This window comes from Canis aureus, chromosome 31 (assembly GCF_053574225.1).
Source record: "Canis aureus isolate CA01 chromosome 31, VMU_Caureus_v.1.0, whole genome shotgun sequence".
NCBI lineage: Eukaryota > Metazoa > Chordata > Mammalia > Carnivora > Canidae > Canis > Canis aureus.
In genome coordinates, this window is record NC_135641.1 from 24,171,980 (window position 1) to 24,190,637 (window position 18,658).

Sequence of the window (18,658 nt, forward strand, 5' to 3'; positions counted from 1 at the left end):
CCTTTGGGGTGATTCAAGCAGTATTGGAATTCACAGAGCTTAAAAGGACTTTGAAGATCAACGAGCCATGAATTCATTCCAGAAGTTCTTATTTGATCACCTGCCCTGTGCCAGCCTCTGTGAAGGGAGCTGGAATTGAGCAGCCCACAATAGCAGTAAAACAGACAGACATGCTCCCTGCCCTTGTGGAGCTCAGGGTCTTACTGGGTCATTTCATTTTCCAAACAAGATGACCCAGGCCTGGGAAGAGAAGGTGGCCTGCACAACACAGAAGGTAATGGCAGGCCTGGACAGGATGAAGGCCTCCTCACAGCTGGGTCAGACTCCTCACTGGCTCTCTTCTGGAACCTTCCCAGTCCACGCCTCTCACTCCCTCCTTGGAGTTACCCATCTCACCTGTTGCCTGGCTCTCCCACCATGATGTTCTGTCTCCGAGAGGAGATGTGTTTGTCTGTTTTGTTCACTGTATATACCCAAGTACCAGGACCAGTGCCCAATACGTGGTAGGCATGCAATAAATATTTGTTGAATGAAGCATAGTCTAGAGAACCTTCTGCTCACTCAATGGACTGCCTCCAAACTTCTCTAAGTTCTTAAAAAAATTTTTTTTGAACTTGTTATTTGGAAGTACTTTAAAACTTGCAAAAAAGTTGCAATAATATGTCTAATAGGAAGAATGCCTGTATACTGTTTATCCAGAGGCACTCACTATTTCTTTGTTTTACCTCATGGCTGTGTCATCTGCTCTGTTCATTCTTTGTAATATTTTTTCAGTTGAGAGGAAGTTGTATATATTGTAGACATCAATCCCTAAATACTTGGTGTGGGCAGAAAGTTTATGCCCTCCCCCATTCATATAGTGAAGCTCTAATCTTCAGTGTGATTATATCCGGAAATAGGGTCTTTGGGAGACAAATCTATTTAGATGGGGTCTTGAGCGTGGGCCCCCACCCCCGCCATAATATCTGCCATGTGAGGAAGGCAGCCATTTACAAGTCAAGACGAGCATCCTCACTAAGAACCAAATCTACTAGCACCTTGACCTTGGACTTCCCATCATCCAGAACCATGAGAAGTAAATGTCTGTTGTTTAAGCCTCCCAGTCTATGGTATTTTGTCATAGCAGCCTGAGCTAAGAGTTTTTGGTGCCGAGAGGTAGAATTTTGCTATTACAAAAACCTAACAATGTGGAGTAGCTCTGGAACTGGGTAATTGGTAGAAGCTGGAGGAGTTTTGAAGGGCATGAAATATAGATACTAGATATATAGATACTAGAAATATAGATACTAGAAATATAGATGCTAAGGGAAATTCTGGTGAGGGTTCAAAAAGAGGAGAGGAGGGCGAGAGAGAGAGTTTCCATCTTTTAAAAGAAGATGTAAATAATCACAAACAGAATGTTGGAGGAAATGCAGATAACAGAGGCCCTTCTAGTGAGGTCTCAGATGGAAATAAGGAACATGTTCTCGAACAATGGAGAAAGAGTGATCCTTGTTAGAAAGTGGCAGAGATTTTGGCTGAACTGAGTTCTAGTGTTTTGTGGAAGGTAGAACTTGTGAGCAAAGAAATTGGATGATTTACTTGAGGTGATTTCCAAGCAAAGTGTTGAAGGACTGGCTTGGTTTCCCCTGACTTCATTTAGTGAAATGTGAGAAGAGAGAAATGAATTAAAAAAGGAATTGTTTAGCAAAAATGAAACAGAGCTTAAAGGTTTGGAAAATTCTTGGCATATCTGTATGGCAAAAGAAAGAAAAAGAAAAAATTGTTCTGAAGAGAAAATGAAGGGGTGGCCCCAAAACCATTTGATAAGGAGATCAGCAAGTGTGTGAACCACAGACCTACTCAGCCACCACAGCAGAAACTCTGCCAGCTTGAGCTGAAGGAGACGGGACCAAGTGGAGGAAGGCTGTGGGCCTCTTAGGTCCTATGAGCCAGAACTATATTCTTGGGCTGCGAATGGGCATTGTTCTTCATGAAAGGAAAAGCATGATCCCAAAGGTGATGCAGAAATCATCAAGGTTGCATCCTTGGTTTCAAAGGTGGGAGGGAGGCCTTGGTTTTAATAGGCCAGATGGTAGCTGCTCAGAGCCCTGGGTGTGTGATTGTGGCCTGGCAGAGCCACACAGATGGGACCGCTGCCCTGGTGGGTCCGTAGGGCACAGCACTGAACCAAAGAGGGTTCTTCTCAAGCCTTAACATCTAGTGGTATTTCCGTTGCTAGGTTTTGGACTTTCTTGGGACCTGTCACCTCTTTTTTCCTTCTGATTTCTCCCTTTTGGAATGGGAATGTCTATCCTGTGCCATCCCACCACTGTACTTTGTACATGATTTTTCTGGTTTCATAGGTTCACAGCTGGGGAAGAGTTTTGCTTCAGGATGAACTGTCTCACCCTTATCTGATTTGCATAATATTCACATGAGACTTCAGACTTTAGAGTTGGTGTAGGAATGAATTGAGACATCTAGGAGGTTGGGTGGAATTCATCTGTTTTGCATGTGAGAAAGATGTGATTTTGGAGGATCCAGGGGCAGAGTGTTCTAGACTGAATGTGTCTCTCCTGAATTTATATGTTGAAGCCCTAACCTCCAGTGCAATGGTGCTTGGCTATGGGGCCTTTGGAAGATGACCAGATGAAAAAGAAGTCTTGAGGGTGGGGCCTCTATGATGGGATTAATTCCCTCAGAAGAGAGAAATCTCTACTACATGAGGACATGGAGAAGGCAGCCATCTGCAAGCCAGGAGGTGGGCTCCCACTGGGGAACCAGATATGCTGGTACCTTGACCTTGGACTTCCCAGCCTCTGGAACTACGAGAACTAAATGTCTGCTATTTAAGGCACTCAGCTTCTGGTATTTTATTATAGTAGTTCCTGAATGGACTAAGTTAATACACCACCTTAGGCTTTGTTTCCTAAGAACGAGAATATTGTTTTATGCAATCAAAGTACAGTTATCAACTTTTTATGTTTACACTGATAATACACTTTAATCTGAGTTCCAGATAGGTTTGTTTGCTGATTGACCTAATACTGTCTTTTATGGCATGTATTAATTTATTTTGGTACAGGATCCTGTCCATGATCTGGTAGGGCATTTAGTTGTTGTGCCTCTTCAGTCTTCTTTCGTCTGGAATATTTCCATAGCCTTTCTTCTTCGTTTAAGGCACTGACATTTTTGAAGAATGAAGTCCTTCTTCAAAAAAATAAATTATTTGAGGTTTTTCTGATGCCTTCTCTATCTTAGATTCGGTTCATATATTCCTGGCTGGAAAAGCACACACATGATGTTGGGTCCTCCTAAGAGCATCACACCAGGAGGCATCCAAAGTCTATCTGCCCTTCAGCTGATTTTAATTCTGATCACCTGGATAAGGTATTGTCTGATTTCTCCACTGTATAGCTATTACCTTTCCCTTATAGTCTATGGCTGAACACTTTAACACTGTGCCACTATTCTGCTCCTCATCAAAATTTCCTCCTATATTTAGCATTCCTGGCTCACTTTTGCCTGAACCAGTCTTTCCTTTGATGCTTGCAAAATGGTAGTCTTCTAACTATAGCTCTCTCTGTTCTGCATCATTAGGTTGGCACTTGGAATTCTACTGTGAGTGAGAGCCCTCCCTTCTCCTCCTCCATGTATCTTCTCCCTCTCTCCTCTCCTTTCTCTATTTATGATTGGTAAGAACTCATGGATTCCTCTTTTTCCAGTGGTTTGTAATTCATCATTGTTCTGAATTACTTTGGCGTTCAAATAGTCTTAGATTTGGCCGGTGGGAGTTCCTTGAAGCTGGCCCCTATTTCCCTGTGACATGCATGCCCTCCTTAGTATTTTTTTTTTTAAAGTTCGGTATCTTCTGGCATAACAAGGTAGTCCAACTAATTGTACTTATCTGTTGTGTTTTAAATGTTTCATCTTTATTAGTTTTATGCTGAATGTATATATACACATGTATTCTGGATCAGAGATAGATTTCTGATCTAATACTTTACAACAGATAATGAACGTACTAGTTCTTCCTTGCTCAAGCTCTGACTTCTAGGGCAATGCAATGAGAGCCACATTAGTTGTCCTACATGACTAGCAAGGTACTTCATAGGCAAGGGACAAAAAGTGGGTGGTTCTGCCCTCCCTCCAACACACCACTTGTAAGAGGCAGGAGGTAGCTGTCCCCTCCCTCAAAGGGAACCCTTCTTACTCCAGTCCTTTAGAATATAAACTGGCTCAGATGTGAAACCAGAGACGTCTATAAGTTCCTGGACCTTTTTCGTCTTGCACCAGGTTTCCTGGCCTCTTAGTATATCTCTGTATTAACCTAGATATATCGTCTGAGCTATAACCATTTGCCTTCTTGGGGAGATAAGAGATTTAATTCTGTTTTGAACCAGAGCAGACCAACTAATTAGACAAATAGCTATAGAGTTCATTCTGATGGTATAGAAGAGTATAGGCGTCTAGGGCTTGTAGCAGGAGCACTGAGGTATTGAGGAAAGTTTTATTTCCTCATACTAACCTACCTTAGCTCTGGAATATGTCATTTTTCCAAGGAATCTTGGCTCTTTTAAGTAAACATTGATATTAGAAACCAAGATCTGGGTGCTAGGTGGTTCATGCCTACTGAAGTATCTTTGCTTCTTGGCTCTTATAGCACACAGAACTAGGAAATAGTACATGTATACACGCATTCCTGTATTTACTGGCATATACGGACCTGCGTGTGTGCATGGACACATCTGCATAGACACATGCATGTTCACACAGATATGCCTGTTTTAGAAATGATAGACCCTGACTGAATTCAGTCTATCCACATAAAGTATCCCTTGCCTTCCGCATTCTATATTTGCATTTCCCCCTCCTTTCACAGTGAGGATCCTGCATCTAACACATGTGCCCATTTATTTATTTGCTCGCATTGGTAATACCCCTAAGATAGTTTGAAAATTACTTTGCACATCTCTCCGTACTCCAAATCTACCGGAGGGAGTTCAGGATGGATTTGCAGTTTTCCTCCACATGCTGCCCAAGCCTGGGGTCGCACAGTCACATGATGCATCTTATACCTAAGTCACCTGGATTCCTCCCTCCGAAGTGTTTCTCTTCGCTGCGATTGTCGAATTCATTTGAAATTCTGTTGTATCCATTTTGTTTCAGTTTTGGGGTTTTCTTTTCCTTCTTTTTAAATCATGCACAATATTAACATGCTCTCCAAATTCAAAACTATCCGAAAAGCTACAGAGAAGTGTTAACCACCCCTGTAACATTCCTCCCACCCTGCTCTACCCCCACCCTTTGTTGGCAGCCAACTGTACTGTGTTCAGATGTGTCCTTCTGAGTTTGTGTTTGTCAAGACAAACAGGTGTATAGGGTTTCTGAAGTCCCTGTGGCTCTTACACAGAAGGTAGTGCAGTGGGCTCTGTGTGCTCTTTTACACTGCTTCTCTCCGAGTGTCTTCTCAAAATCACTCCATTAGCTTGTAGAAATTTTCCTCCTCCTTTGTTATAGTGGCATAGTAGTCCTTTGTGGCTGAATTTCGTAGCTTTATTCTTGTAACCTCTTCAGCTTGGACAGTGAAGTACTTTCCAACATCAATTCTTCTTATACTTGCTGATTCTTTCAATGACTTTCTGGGGTGCCAGGGGGAATTACAGGCACCTCTGATTTGGGATTTGCGGTGGCCTTCCACTTGAGGTGCCCTTCTCTCTGTGAGAGCACCTGCTTCTTGTCCAGGTCCAGTTTATCATGGTCAGGCCTTCAGTTTTCGTATCTGCTCAGGACCTCTACCACCACCCGGTGTGTCTTCCCAGAGTGCTGACTACTTCTGTAACTCTGGCAAAGTTGCCAGTCTGGCAGCTGGAACACAGACTTTTTACTGTCTTGTCTGGTACAGTGGGAAAAGATGAGACAGTCCTTAATTTGTACCCTAGCTCCAGCCTTTCTTAGCTGTGCGATCCTGGGCCAGTTATATGACCCCTGACAGCTTCCTTTTCAGGCCCTGTTTGGGGCTGAGAAATACTGTGAGGGAGGATTAAGAAGACATGGACTTTGATTATTGTATGAGTTTAACAAGACAGTAAGTCTAGACTCTATAGTTAAGATATCAGTATCTACACACACACACAAACACACACACACACACACAGGGTCTATCAGTGTCCTAGGCCTGCCATCAAAATACCACAGATGGGAGTGCTTGTACAACAGAGATTTATTTTCTCACAATTCTGGAGGTCAGAGGTACAAGATCAGGGTGCCATAAAGCTTGGTCTCTGATAAGGGCTCTCTTCATGGCTTGTGGAGGGCCACATCTCTGCCTCTTCACGTGGCCTTTCCTCGGTGCACATGTGGAGAGAGAGAGAGAGAGAGATCTTTAGGGTCTCTTCCTTTTCTTATAAGGATATCAGTCTTATCAGATGGAGGACCTGTCCTTGTGACCTCATTAAACCTTAATTATCTCCTCGAAGGCCCCACCTCCAATATAGTCACATCGGGGGTTAGGGTTTCAACATAAGAATTTTGGTGGGGGGCGGGAAGACGCTGAGGGGAAAAAAGATTTGGGGAGAAAAAAGGCCAACATATTCATACAGATATTGTCTGTTGTTTTCTTACCTTATGCAGTCGTGTGTATTCTTCTCTCACTTTCTGCAGTGAGCATTTCTTACTTTGTGACTGGAGAGATGACTTTAAACAGGTTTCCATGGGCAGCCCCGGTGGCACAGCGGTTTAGCGCCGCCTGCAGCCCGGGGTGTGATCCTGGAAACCCGGATCGAGTCCCACATCGGGCTCCCTGCATGGAGCCTGCTGCTCTCTCTGCCTGTGTCTCTGCCTCTCTCTCTCTCTGTGTCTCTCGTGAATAAATAAATAAAATCTTAAAAAAAATAAAAATAAAAATAAATAAACAGGTTTCCATAATAGCACCTCTCCGTCTCCCTGCGTGGCCTTTTCCTGGCAGGTGTCCCTGGGGGCTCTGTCGCTGTGGCGATGACTCACGTCCCTCGTCACGAGGCTCCTGGGATCCCGGACCCCAGTCGGACTCTGCACCAGGCTAAGGGCAGGGGCACCTGAGAAGATGCACATTCTGTCCCCAGCGCCTTGGCTGGCAGAGATGCTCCCGGCACGGCTGGTGCCCCGGCTGGTGCCCCTGCACCTGAGCCCCGCGAGGGGAAATGGCCCTCCCCGGCCCCGGAGCACTGCCCGCCTCCCCGAGCCGCTCGGAGGCCCCTCGGGTAGGGGGACATCTCTCAACGTCACGTTAGGGCCGCCAGAATGCGGGCGGGCAGGTCAGGGCCAGGTCCGTTTCCACTTGCGGGGTGCTTGCCAGCCGCTCCCGTCCCCGCCCGGGGCCTGGCTGCCGTCACCTCTGCTCCTGCTCTGGAAAACGAGCCCTTACCTTCCTCTCTTCTCAGTTTCTTGCTTAGTGCTTCCCGCGCAGCAGCTGGGGGGGGGGGGGGGGGCAGCGTGCGCATGCGCGTGAGGACCGAGGCTGCGGAGCCAGGGCGCTCATTATGCGCATGCGCAGTGGGGGGGGGCAGCCTCTCGGCTCCCCTTCTGGCTCTGTCCCCAGCTCGCCCACAGGTCTCTCTGCTCTCTGGACCTCAGTTTACCCATCTAAACTTGACGGATTGGGTCCAGCCCCTCGAGGATCTTCCAGCTTTGACTTGCTACGACTCAGACGAAGCAACATTCTCGCGCCGTGTCTGTCTCCTCCCGCACCCCTCGCAGACCCCCCCCCCCCCTTGCGGGAGGCAGTGCGGGTCGGTCAGCAGGGCGGACCCTGGAGCCAGGCAGCAGGGCTCCCGTCCAGACCCCCTGCTACTAGCTGTAAGCTGGGGCGACTTTCTTGGCATCTCTCACTTTATCTCCTTATTTATAAAAAGAGCGTCTTAAAAACAATTACCTCCTGGGGCTGTTGCGAAGATGAACTGAGACAGTGTATGGAAGTACGTGGCTTGGGATGAACCGCACCAGATGGCATCGGTTGCTATCGTTGTTCGCCTTTGTGGCAAAGGGGAAGAGACTTTTGAGCAGCTCCCTTGGGACTTGAGGCCCGCGAAGCCCCAGATCCCAGGAAAGCCTTAGGATGCCAGAACCAGCTGCCAGTGGCCTCCTCCTTGTGCAGAGATTACTGGGAGGAGCAGGAGACGGTTTAAGAATCCCAGTCGTCTCTGTCCTCCTGAGCGCACCTGCATCACCTGGCTGATGGCAGAGAAGGAAGCGGGGCTCAGGAAAAGACTTGGGCTCTCAATACACCAGCCGCTCCGAGGGGGGTGGAGCCGGGTGGGAATAGGAATGAAGTTGTGGAATTCTGTCCCCGAAGTATAGAATAGTGGGAGGTCGCCCGCTGCTCCCTGGGCCTTCCTGTCGCCAGCTCCAGCTCCGTGGTGTCTGCCTTGCAAAGCCCGGCCTGCCGGGATGCCTGGCCGGCCTTTGGACCACAGCACTGCATGCCTGTGCCAGGGGTTACAATACTCCCTGGGGACACAGGACTGCACTTAAAGTCAGAAGACGTTCCTAGATCCAGTGGCCCCTCGCTGTGGGACTTGAGGCCAACTGCCTCATCCTTGAACTTCAGACCCCCACCTCACCCACCCCTGGCACATTTGCTTTTCTTTCCACATTCTCATTGTAGGAAACGGCCTGAGGTCTAGGAGTCCCCTTGAACCGCTTTCCTTCACTCTCAGCACGCAGTGAGTCTACAAGTCTCCAGTTGCAAGTTGTAGCTCCTTGTCCTTCCCCATCATTTTTTTTGGCTGAAATCTGGTCTCCCCTTCTCTCTAACTCTCGAGACTCCAGAACACTAGTCAATTTACATCCTTCTCACTGAAAAGCCTTCACCAGTTCCATAATCTACTGAAGAAACCCCGAGCTCTCTGGCGTGGCCCCTGCCTATGTTTTTCTAATACCTTCTAGCTCTCCCCCTGTATCCTAGCTGCACTGGACAACCTGCGTATTCCCAGATAAGCTCCTCATGGTAGTGAGTAGAATTAGGTTTGTCTGTTAGTGACAGGAACATGCTGCCCACCCCTCAGCACTAGGTTAACAAGATAAAAATGTATTTCTATGTCATGTAAAAGAAGGCCAAGGGTGGACATTCCAGAACTGCTATGGTGTTCCAGTGTGTCAGGAACCCAGGTCCTGCTACCTTGTGCATTTGCCCTTCAGTCATGGGACTTCAGCTTCATGGTCCAAGATGACTGCTACAGCTCCAGCCATCACATCCACTCTTAGCTGGCAGGAAGGAGGAATGAACAAAGAAAGGCATGAATTTGCCTCTAAGGACACTTTCTGGAAGTCACACTTGCTCACATACCCTTGGCCAGAATTTTATCATGGGGCCAGACTTAGCTGTAAGAGAAGTTGGGAAATTTTTATTTCAGGTCATCTTTATTTTAGGTGGCCATGTGTTGAGGTAAACAGAACTGTTTGTTTCCAAGGAAGAAAGAATGAATGGATATTGGGTGATACCTAGCAGTCTCTGCCACATGTCACAGCTGGGACATCCTCTGTCTCCTCACACCCCATTCTCCTGGCTTGGCCCGCTATGATTTGTCCCTGAACACTCACCTCACGGCCAGACTCATGCTGACACCCTGTAACCCCCTGGGGACTCCTTTTTCTTTCTTTCTTTTTTTTTTTTGAAAGATTTTATTTATTTATTTTAAAGATTTTATTTATTTATTCATGATAGACATAGAAAGAGAGAGGGGCAGAGACATAGGCAGAGGGAGAATCAGGCTCCATGCTAGGAGCCCGACTCAGGACTTGATCCCAGGACTTCAGGACTGCGCCCTGGGCCAAAGGCAGGCGCCAAATCGCTGAGCCACCCAGGGATCCCCATAAAGATTTTATTTAAGAGAGAGAGAGAGAGAGTGTGCACAAGCAAGGGGAGCGAGAGGCAGAGGGAGACAGAGATGCAGGGAACCTGATGCAGGATCCAGTCCCAGGACCCTGAGATCATAACCTGAGCCAAAGGCAGACGCTTAACTGACTGAGCCACCCCTCCCTGGGGACTCCTTAGCACCCAGTAGAACCCAGCCAAGGTGGGCCCACTGCTAATAGTTCTTATCTCAATGATATACTGAGGAAGTGGGATTGTAGTCTTCAGGCTTCCAGGCCGTTCTTACCTTTGGCGGGGGGGGGGGGGGGGGGGGGGGGGGTGACGAGGTAGCTGAATGACTTCAGAGGCTCGTGGCAAGTTGCCGCTCTCTGGGTTGACACCTTCCCGTAGTCATTCTTGGGCTATTACAGTGACACTGATTAGCTCTCCGCCTCGTGATGGTGAGCAGTCGGGGTGCGGAGGGATTGTGGTGATTCTTGCTCTTCGTTTCAGGGCAGCTCTTGATTTGATTTCTGCCACTTGTTCCTCTCAGTTTCCACCTGGGGCATGTGTGCTTTTGAAGGTGAACGTCCGACGGCTGATCTCACAAATCGCTGAAATTAAGTGCTACACCAAGACAGAAGCCTCACAGGCCCTGGGGCCTCCGGTGGTGCTTGTGACCTGCCAGTCAGTACTACGAGGCAAGCGTTTACATGTCAGCATCCAGGTGACAGTTGGTCTGTTTCTTCCTTGCAGCTGGTCACCACTGAAGGGCGCTTCCTCAAGGACAGTCTGTACAACGAAGGAATCCTAATTGTATGGGACCCGTCTGTTTACCATTCAGATATCCCAAAGGTAGGTGGGCGTCCGTGGGAAAGAGAGATTGAGTCTTCCGTTTGCCTAGAGATGCTCCCAAGTTCCTGGGTTTTGAAAGTCACGGCTGACCTGGGCCAGCCCTGAAGACTGGCTCCTTCGTCATCCAGACGAGCAGCGCAGAAGTATTCCTGTCCTGCAGCCTCGCTGCTGTGCTCGGCCCCACAGGGCCGTGTTTCTCTCTTAACTCTGGCGCGGGTCAGGAGTCGGGGTGGCTGGATTTCTCACTGTCGGGTGGGGCCGTCCAGTACAGTCATTTCGGGTGCGGATCAGCAGGAGTAGACAGTGATTATACATTCCTGGGACAGAATCACCATTCCGCTTTCCAGAATTCTTCCCATTTCAACTCATAACAACAGGGAAGTAGATAGAGGCATGGCTGTTTCCCTTGTACAGGTGAGGAGACTAGAGTACGGAGAGGGGAAGTCGCCTGGCCCAGGACTTTGTTTACCAAGCGGAGGGCTCTGTTTCGGGGTTGGGAGTCTCAGGCCCCCTTGCTCTGCAGCTCCTCCAGAGTGGCACACTTGCTGTCCGTCGGGCGTGTCAACCAGCCTCTCCCTACGTGCCGCAGTGCCACAGGACAACGGTGTCAGGGCGCAAGGCTGGAGGCTGCTGTCCTGGGGACACTGGATTCTGAAGTCAGACCCCCTGGGAGCTGACGGCTCTGGTCATCCATCCCCGGCGCCCTCGCCACCTCAGCCTCCACAGTCTTGCTCTGGTCTCACTTAGAACTGAAGTTTGCCTGGGGCGGGACAGGGGCTCGGGACCGACAGTGTGGCAAGCTGTGCCCCAGTTTTCGCCCCTTTAAAAATAAGAAGTGGGATTAGATGGTGCCAAGGGCCCCTTTGGGCCCTGATAGCATTCCCTGAGTCATGATCCCAAAGTTTGAGGCTGTGCTGGGGTGGCCAAGCTCAAAACTCCCTGTGAGCACCGGCTGTGTGCTGGGTCCGCTGTGCTGTCAAGTGAGAGCTGTGATGCGGAGAAATCTGGAGTCAGCTCCAAGGAAGGGGCTCTGAGGCACATCCCTCTTCTTGAGAAGACCCTCTCCTTCCCTTTCAGTGGTACCAGAGCCCCGACTACAGCTTCTTTGAGAACTACAAGAGCTATCGCAAGCTGCATCCTGACCAGCCTTTTTACATTCTCAAGCCCCAGATGCCTTGGGAGCTATGGGACATCATTCAAGAAGTCTCCCCAGAGGAGATCCAGCCCAACCCCCCATCCTCCGGGATGCTCGGTGAGTCCGTATCTGGGGAAAGACCTCTCATGTTTGTTTCTAGAAGAGATTAGAAAATGAGATCTCATTCATTCATTCATTCATCCAATTCTTTGCTTACCAAACAATTGCTAGGTTTTTGCTGTGTGTGTAGGTTGTGCCAAGTTCTAGGTAAGATCCAGACACCAATAAGAGAGAATCCTTTTTCTTTAGGGTGTTTGTGGGGGAGTTCAATCAGGGGTCAGAAAGCCAGGAGGGAGCACCCCTTCTGTCAGCGAGCTTGGTGAAGGAGTGGCATTGGGCCAGGCCCGGGTAAGGGGTGGATTTGGTGTGGGGAGGGGGCAGGAAAACAGGAAGGGCAGCACTGGGATTTGGAAGAGGAGGGGAGGCAGGCATTGGCCTCCCAATTTAAGGGGGCACCAAAAAATTCAGTGACTGGGTAAATACTATGCATACGGTATCTTTTAAAAATCACAATTAATGTAAGATTTTAAGCTGAGTGAAATATCAACATTTTAAATAAGGACAGGATCAGTGATCATGTTATGCTGAGCCATACTGGAATCCGAGGACAAACAAGAATCAATAATATTTTATTCAAAATTTTAAAAATCGGCCTTAACCCGGTGAGTACCCTAGTCATGGCCCTGAGAAGAATGAAAGGCAAAGCTTTATGGGGTTTGAGGGTCGTGAATGGAGCTGAGGGAGCTGGTGTAGGTGGGCTGCGGTCTGAGGCCAGAGGGTCCTAAATGCGGGCTTCAGACTTTCTTCTTGGACACATGGAAGGGCAGCTCTTTCCTCTGCCCCCCCCCCGCCCCCCCGCAGGATGGCTCTTCTCCTCCAGATAGCTCTGGGACACCACCCTGTGTGATGTGCTTGCTCTCCTGGAATGCAGACTCCCTCAGGGTGGGAGGTGAGACTGAAGCATTCTTTTTTTTTTTTTTTTAATTTTACATTTTTTTCCTCAAAACTTTATTTAGATTCTAGTTAGTTAATACATGGTATAATATCGGTGTCAGGAGTAGAATTCAGTGATTCATCACTTACATACAAGCCCCCGTGCTCCTCATCACCAGTGCCCTCCTAATCCCCACCACCCTTCCAGCCCTTCCCCTGCCCACCTGCCCTCCAGCAACCCTCAGTTCTCTGTCTTTAAGAGTCTCTTAGTTTGATGGGTTCTTCTGGGTGCAGAACAGGGTAGCCCCGTGGGAACTGTCCTCTGAGCTCATGAACAACTGAGTGTTCAATGTCACAGGCACTCCTTGGAGAAAGGGATGGGGGCCATCTCAGGACCATATCTTCATACCTTTTTCTTCAACTTCTGTATGTATGCATTTGGGGCTCTTCTGGGAGACCTTATGAGCAGGAATAGTTGGAAAAGCATCTGGGGAACACTCTCCCATCGCCCCAGTGGCTGGTGTTTATCCATGCAGTCCCCTCCACTGCCAGCCCTGCCCTCATCCATCCCTCCTGGTCATGGCCCCTACCGGGCCCCATACCACTGCTGCTGGGAGATTTAATTGAGACCCATAGGAGGTGCTCCCTCCCATAATTTCCAGAAGCCACTTCTGTTGCGCCTTCCCCAGCTTGGTTGCAGAAGTATCTTTTCTCCCCCACTGGACCAGGGGCAGCCAGAGAGGGCTTTTCCCATATCTGATTCCTCTGGAACATAGTTGCTGCTAGCAGTTCACAGTTTGGCTATTAGTGAGAACTGCTTCATCCTAAGGGGTCAGAAGGGGTTGTTAGGAGGAGTCTGAGAGCCATGATCTCACTGTATGCTAGCAACAACCTTTGTGGTAGGAGAAGCGGTTGGATCACCCCTCGGGGCAGATGGAGACCCTGAGGCCCAAGGAGAGACGTGTCCTGCATGAGACACTTGAGCCAGGTGGGGACGAGCGTGGGTGTAGCAGGAGTCTCCTGCCTCTCGTTGGGTTGTGTCTCCAGCACAGTGTTCTGTGCCACCTCCCCGAGAGCGCCAACCTGGCCTCACCCCCTCCGCTCTATCTCCTGTCGGAATGAACGGAGCCCGTCAATATGGGCCACGCAAGTTCCTGTTCCCACCACCCCCCTGGCAGCTGAGGGAAGGACAGCCTCCCCACCCACACTCTTTCTCTGAAGTACCATTAAGAAACAACTCCCCCCAGTCAGCGCCACCTGCGAGGCTCCCGCTGGATACACAAGTGCTAGAAAGTACTATCTACGTGTGATGGTACTGTCTCCTCTGTCCTCTTGTCCTCCCTCTTCATGTTCACACCGATACACTCAGTGACTGATGAACGGAGCACTTCAGTCCTCTAGTGTTTAGGGATTCACAGGTCATAAGCTCAGCAGCCTGCACCCTGAGGAAGCCTGCTGGACTGGCTTACTGGCAGAGCTCGGGCTGGGAATCAGAGTTGTCAACAGAAACTCTAGATCAACATCTCCCCAGGTTTGGGTTTCTGAGCTGCTGGACTCACGGGGCAGACCTCTAGGGTGCTGGAGTGGGTTGTCGGGCAGGACTTACCTCTGCTCTCCTCTTCAGGTATCATCATCATGATGACACTGTGTGACCAGGTGGATATTTACGAGTTCCTCCCATCTAAGCGTAAGACTGATGTGTGCTACTACTACCAGAAGTTCTTTGACAGTGCCTGCACGATGGGCGCCTACCACCCACTCCTCTTCGAGAAGAATCTGGTGAAGCACCTCAACCAGGGCACAGATGAGGACATCTACCTGCTGGGGAAAGCTACACTGCCTGGCTTCCGGAGGATTCGCTGCTGAGCATGGGCTCCCTGGTCAGGTCCCCCTCGCCATTCTCCACCAAGTCTGGGCAGATCACGCTCCTAAACAATCGCGGCCCGCACTGTGGGCCTTCTGTGAGCGAGAACCACAGGCTGTAGGAGTCCCAACAGCAAGCAGCCAGGTCCAGCCTGCCCCGTAGCTGCAGAGGTGTGCGAGCCCAAAGCCTCCTGCCACACACATGTACACACACACCTAGCATTCTTTCCATACCACCTTCCCACCAGGGCTGCCAAAGCTGGGCTGTTTTCTCCTTATTTTCACAAACCAGCACTCTCCATTGCTTCAAACCTGCACTTTTACACCGATGTCACATTTTAAAGAAATTCTCCCAAATTATGATTGGGCCAGTATTATAGGGTGGCTCTGGGGGCCAATGAGTGGTACTGGGCATAGGAAACATGTCGATTCCTCCAGAACAAAGTTTCTCCCAAAGCCCATGCCCCTGGGAGAGGTGGCATTCCTGTCTCTCTGGCTGGTTTGGTGGGTCCTTAGCCTGGGTGCTTCTGAGCAGAGGGTCTTGATGAACCCACACCTTCTCCATATGGAGAAGAGAGGCACAGAAGGGCACGGTCTCCATCCTCCGGCTGTCCACAGTTCAGTGGGAGAGAGACAGGGAGGATTCAGTGTGCTCAGTGCTCAGGGCGTTCGTGGCGAGGCCGACTCCGTGCTGTCCGCTCTCATGCTCAGAGGGGCCACGCATTTGCCGTGACTGTGGTCGGAGAGGGCTTCGCTGAGCTGCGCGGTGGAGGAGCTTTTAGAGGAAGTGGAGAAACACGTCAAGCAGATGTTTGAGTCATTTGAGTTGTGTTTTCCCTTCTGCCTTTACTGCCCATGTTTATTCTCTAAGGTCTGCCCAAACTTCAAGGCTCAAGTTATTTTTTAAGGAAACCGCTCCCTCTGAGTGCAGCCCCATGGCAGACACCTGGCAAGCCAAATGCCAAAAACCTGACTTGTCCACGCTCGGCCTGGCCTGACCCTTCGCTGCAGCTGGGTTCGCACACCGTGTCCGCTGCTTCCCTGTCAATGCCTGCCCCACCCCCTCCTGCCTGCCACCTTGTTTTTCCCCTCTAAAACAGTAGATTGTTTCCCTCTCTCAAATTACTTTTAAGGCATTTTGTACTTTAAAAGCCTCCCGATCCGATGATTTCTTTGACCTTCATGGGCTTTTTTGCAGAATGTGTCTCAGGGAGTTAGGGATGTGGTTCCCTAGAATTTAAAGTTGCTCTCAGAAGTCAGAACCTTAGGGCAGCCTGGGTGGCTCAGCGGTTTAGCGCCACCTTCAGTCCAGGGCGTGATCCTGGAGACCCGGGATCGAGTCCCACATTGGGCTCCCTGCATGGAGCCTGCTTCTCCCTCTGCCTGTGTCTCTGCCTCTCTCACTCTCTGTCTCAAATAAATTTTTAAAAAAATCTTAAAAAAAAAAAAAAGACAGAACCTTAGAGATAATGGTTTATCAGACGGCTATGCCCTCCACCTCTCCGGCAAGGGGCAACGTCAGAGTCTCCAGATAGAGCCCCTCCCACCGTGGTGTGCAAATAAGCTTCCTGGGGAGTTTTGCTACCCCCTTCCCAGGTGAAGAACCACACTGGACTGGTCTGGCCCCGGTGAGGAGAAGGTAAAGGACTCACTCAGGGTTACAAAGTAATGCTGTAGAGCCAGGGCTCCTAGACCCAGGCTTGTGGACTCCTGGCTCCATGTGCTCAAGGGCCTCTTCAGCTTGAGTTCTAGACCAGCGGTCTGGGAGCTGGAGTGCTCTCATGCTGCCAGACCCTTGGGTTATATGGGCAGTAGAAGGAGTCCTGGAGAGAGAAGCCCTGGGTTTTCAAATTGATGTTCCCCTGTTTACTAGCCATGCCACCATGGGCTAATTCTCCTGAGGCTCTGTTTCCACATTTGCTAAATGGAGGTAATGAGCCTACCTCACAGGGTTGTTGTTAAGCTTACATGAAACACCTGTCCCGGGTCTGTACTTGGCACATAGCAGGTGCTTAGTACATAGTGGCTTCTTTGCCTCTCTCCCTCCTTCCTCCAATAAGAACCTGCTCCAAGCTCACACCTGGGCAGGACCTTGCTTTGAGGGAAGCCAGAGAGGGAATCCCATCATCAGGGAATTAACTATGCTACTGGGAGACGACAACTGCCCTGGCTGGAGCACCCAGGAAACCATCCAAGGCAGCGGGGGTGCAAGTGCAGAAGTGTCCCTCCTCCTCCTGCTCCCTCCTTGCAGCTTTGGTCTTTTGGCTTGGGAATAGGCAGAGCATTTGGGCTGCTTCCTGCTGTGTAGAGGGAGTCTTCTCCACCTCTGTGCGCCCAGGAATTCTCAGCTTGCTTTAGGTTCTCTTTCGATGCACTCATTGCAATCTTTGAATCATAAACAGAGGAAGGTGGCATTCCACCAGTGGGAGATAGGCGTTGGTGTGGACACTGAGACTACACTGGGTAGATGCTAGCTTTTAATTATTATTAATATAAGGGATCAAATTAATTTAAGTGTGATTCTGGGTCTATGGAACTTTTAATTCTGTGTTCTCTATGGAAACTAGTAAAATGCAAATAAGACAGGGGTATTATTGTTGGTCTGGTGAGATGTTTAATATTTGCGACAGGTAACTTAAAAATGGTGACTGTGTGCTGCAGGGAAGTCCCCGTCCCAAGGGGTTTGTGTCTTTGTCAGTAGGTGTCTCTTCATCCTTTGTCATGTGTTCCCCCAGTCCTTCAATCACGTAAGCTATTCATTTTGGTTTGGAGACCTCCATCTCAGAAGTGTCTGAAACATGCCTAATCTCATTCTGAATTACCCAAAGATTATGTAAAAATTTAAAATAAACATGTTTTTAAAAAGCTTCTCCCTCTCTTCTTACTCGCTAAGGGAACCACTGCTGCTTATCACCTTTTGTCTCCAAGGAGGACATGACTGGAATCCCAAAGCCACGAAGCCTCCCCCACTAGCTTCTCTTCAGTACTCCAGGAGGAAGAATGGTCTCTTTATGTGGCAGCTTGATTGGTTTTTCTCCCTTTTGCTCTTGCTTGGATTCAGATGACTGAGTTGTCTGCCCCCAGGGAAGGGATGAAGGAGGACAGAAAGCAGAAGGAAGGTGTTCACCTTGGTTTCCAAAGGCCTAAGGACCCTAAGGGAATGATGTCTCAAGGGGATAGCTAAAATGCTTGGATAAAAACCGTGAGAAGCAGGAATAGGAGAGAAAGGAAAGTTCCTTTTCTCTGCGAACTGCATACACCTGCCATTCTGGCTTGAATGTGTCCCCCTAAACCACACTCCATTGCAGTCTGTTTAAGTATGCAAGAGCAGGGACGCCTGGGTGGCTCAGTGGTTGAACATCTGCCTTTGGCTCAGGTTATGATCCCGGGATCCTGGGATCGAGTCCCGCATCAGGCTTCCCACAGGGAGCCTGCTTCTCCCTCTGCCTATGTCTCTGCCTCTCTCTCTCTGTGTCTCTCATGAATAAATAAATAATATCTTTTTTAAAAAAAAAAAGTGTGCAAGGGCATTGTGTCTACAAAAACTATGCACAGACCTTAATAAAAAATTTCTTATTGGTAAAAAAAAAAAAAAATACTACCCATCATCTGAGCTTCCAATGAGTCATAAGTAGAGGGTCTTGCCCAGGTGTTGCTGGCTGCTGACTGATCAGGGTGGTGGTTGCCGAAGGCTGGGGTAGCGGTGGTGATTACTTAAAATAAGAGAACGATATGGGGTGCCTCGGTGGCTCAGTTGATCAAGTGTCTGACTCTTGATTTTGGCTCAGGTCATGATCTCAGCATCATGGGATCCAGCCCTGCATCAGGCTCTGCGCTCACACTCAGCATGGAATCTAATTATGATTCTCTCCCTCCCCCCCTGCCCCTCACCGCCCCTCACTTGTACTCTCTCTCTCTCAAACAAAACAAAACAAAACAAAAAAACAACGAAGTTTGCCACATTGACTCTTCCTTTCATGAACAATCTCTCTGTAGCA

General features: G+C 49.1%; 1 protein-coding gene and 1 long non-coding RNA gene across 8 annotated transcripts in view; one reads left to right on the forward strand and one right to left on the reverse strand.

Annotated features, from left to right (window-relative positions):
- ST6GAL1 (ST6 beta-galactoside alpha-2,6-sialyltransferase 1) overlaps nucleotides 1–17,527 on the forward strand; it is a 122,290-nt gene extending 104,763 nt beyond the window's left edge. For all 7 annotated transcript variants that reach the window (XM_077880022.1, XM_077880024.1, XM_077880020.1 and 4 more), the window contains 3 exons: nucleotides 10,571–10,669; nucleotides 11,747–11,921; nucleotides 14,422–17,527. In XM_077880022.1, coding sequence (XP_077736148.1) covers nucleotides 10,571–10,669; nucleotides 11,747–11,921; nucleotides 14,422–14,663 — 516 coding nt within the window. In that variant the 3' untranslated portion in view covers nucleotides 14,664–17,527. The remainder of the gene's footprint in view (nucleotides 1–10,570; nucleotides 10,670–11,746; nucleotides 11,922–14,421) is intronic.
- On the reverse strand, nucleotides 6,196–18,544 carry LOC144302559 (uncharacterized). The gene is made up of 3 exons (XR_013369462.1): nucleotides 9,140–18,544; nucleotides 7,895–8,193; nucleotides 6,196–6,865 (listed from the first exon to the last, which is right to left on the reverse strand). It is a non-coding gene; the product is annotated as an uncharacterized LOC144302559 (long non-coding RNA).
- Nucleotides 18,545–18,658: the final 114 nt, after the last annotated feature.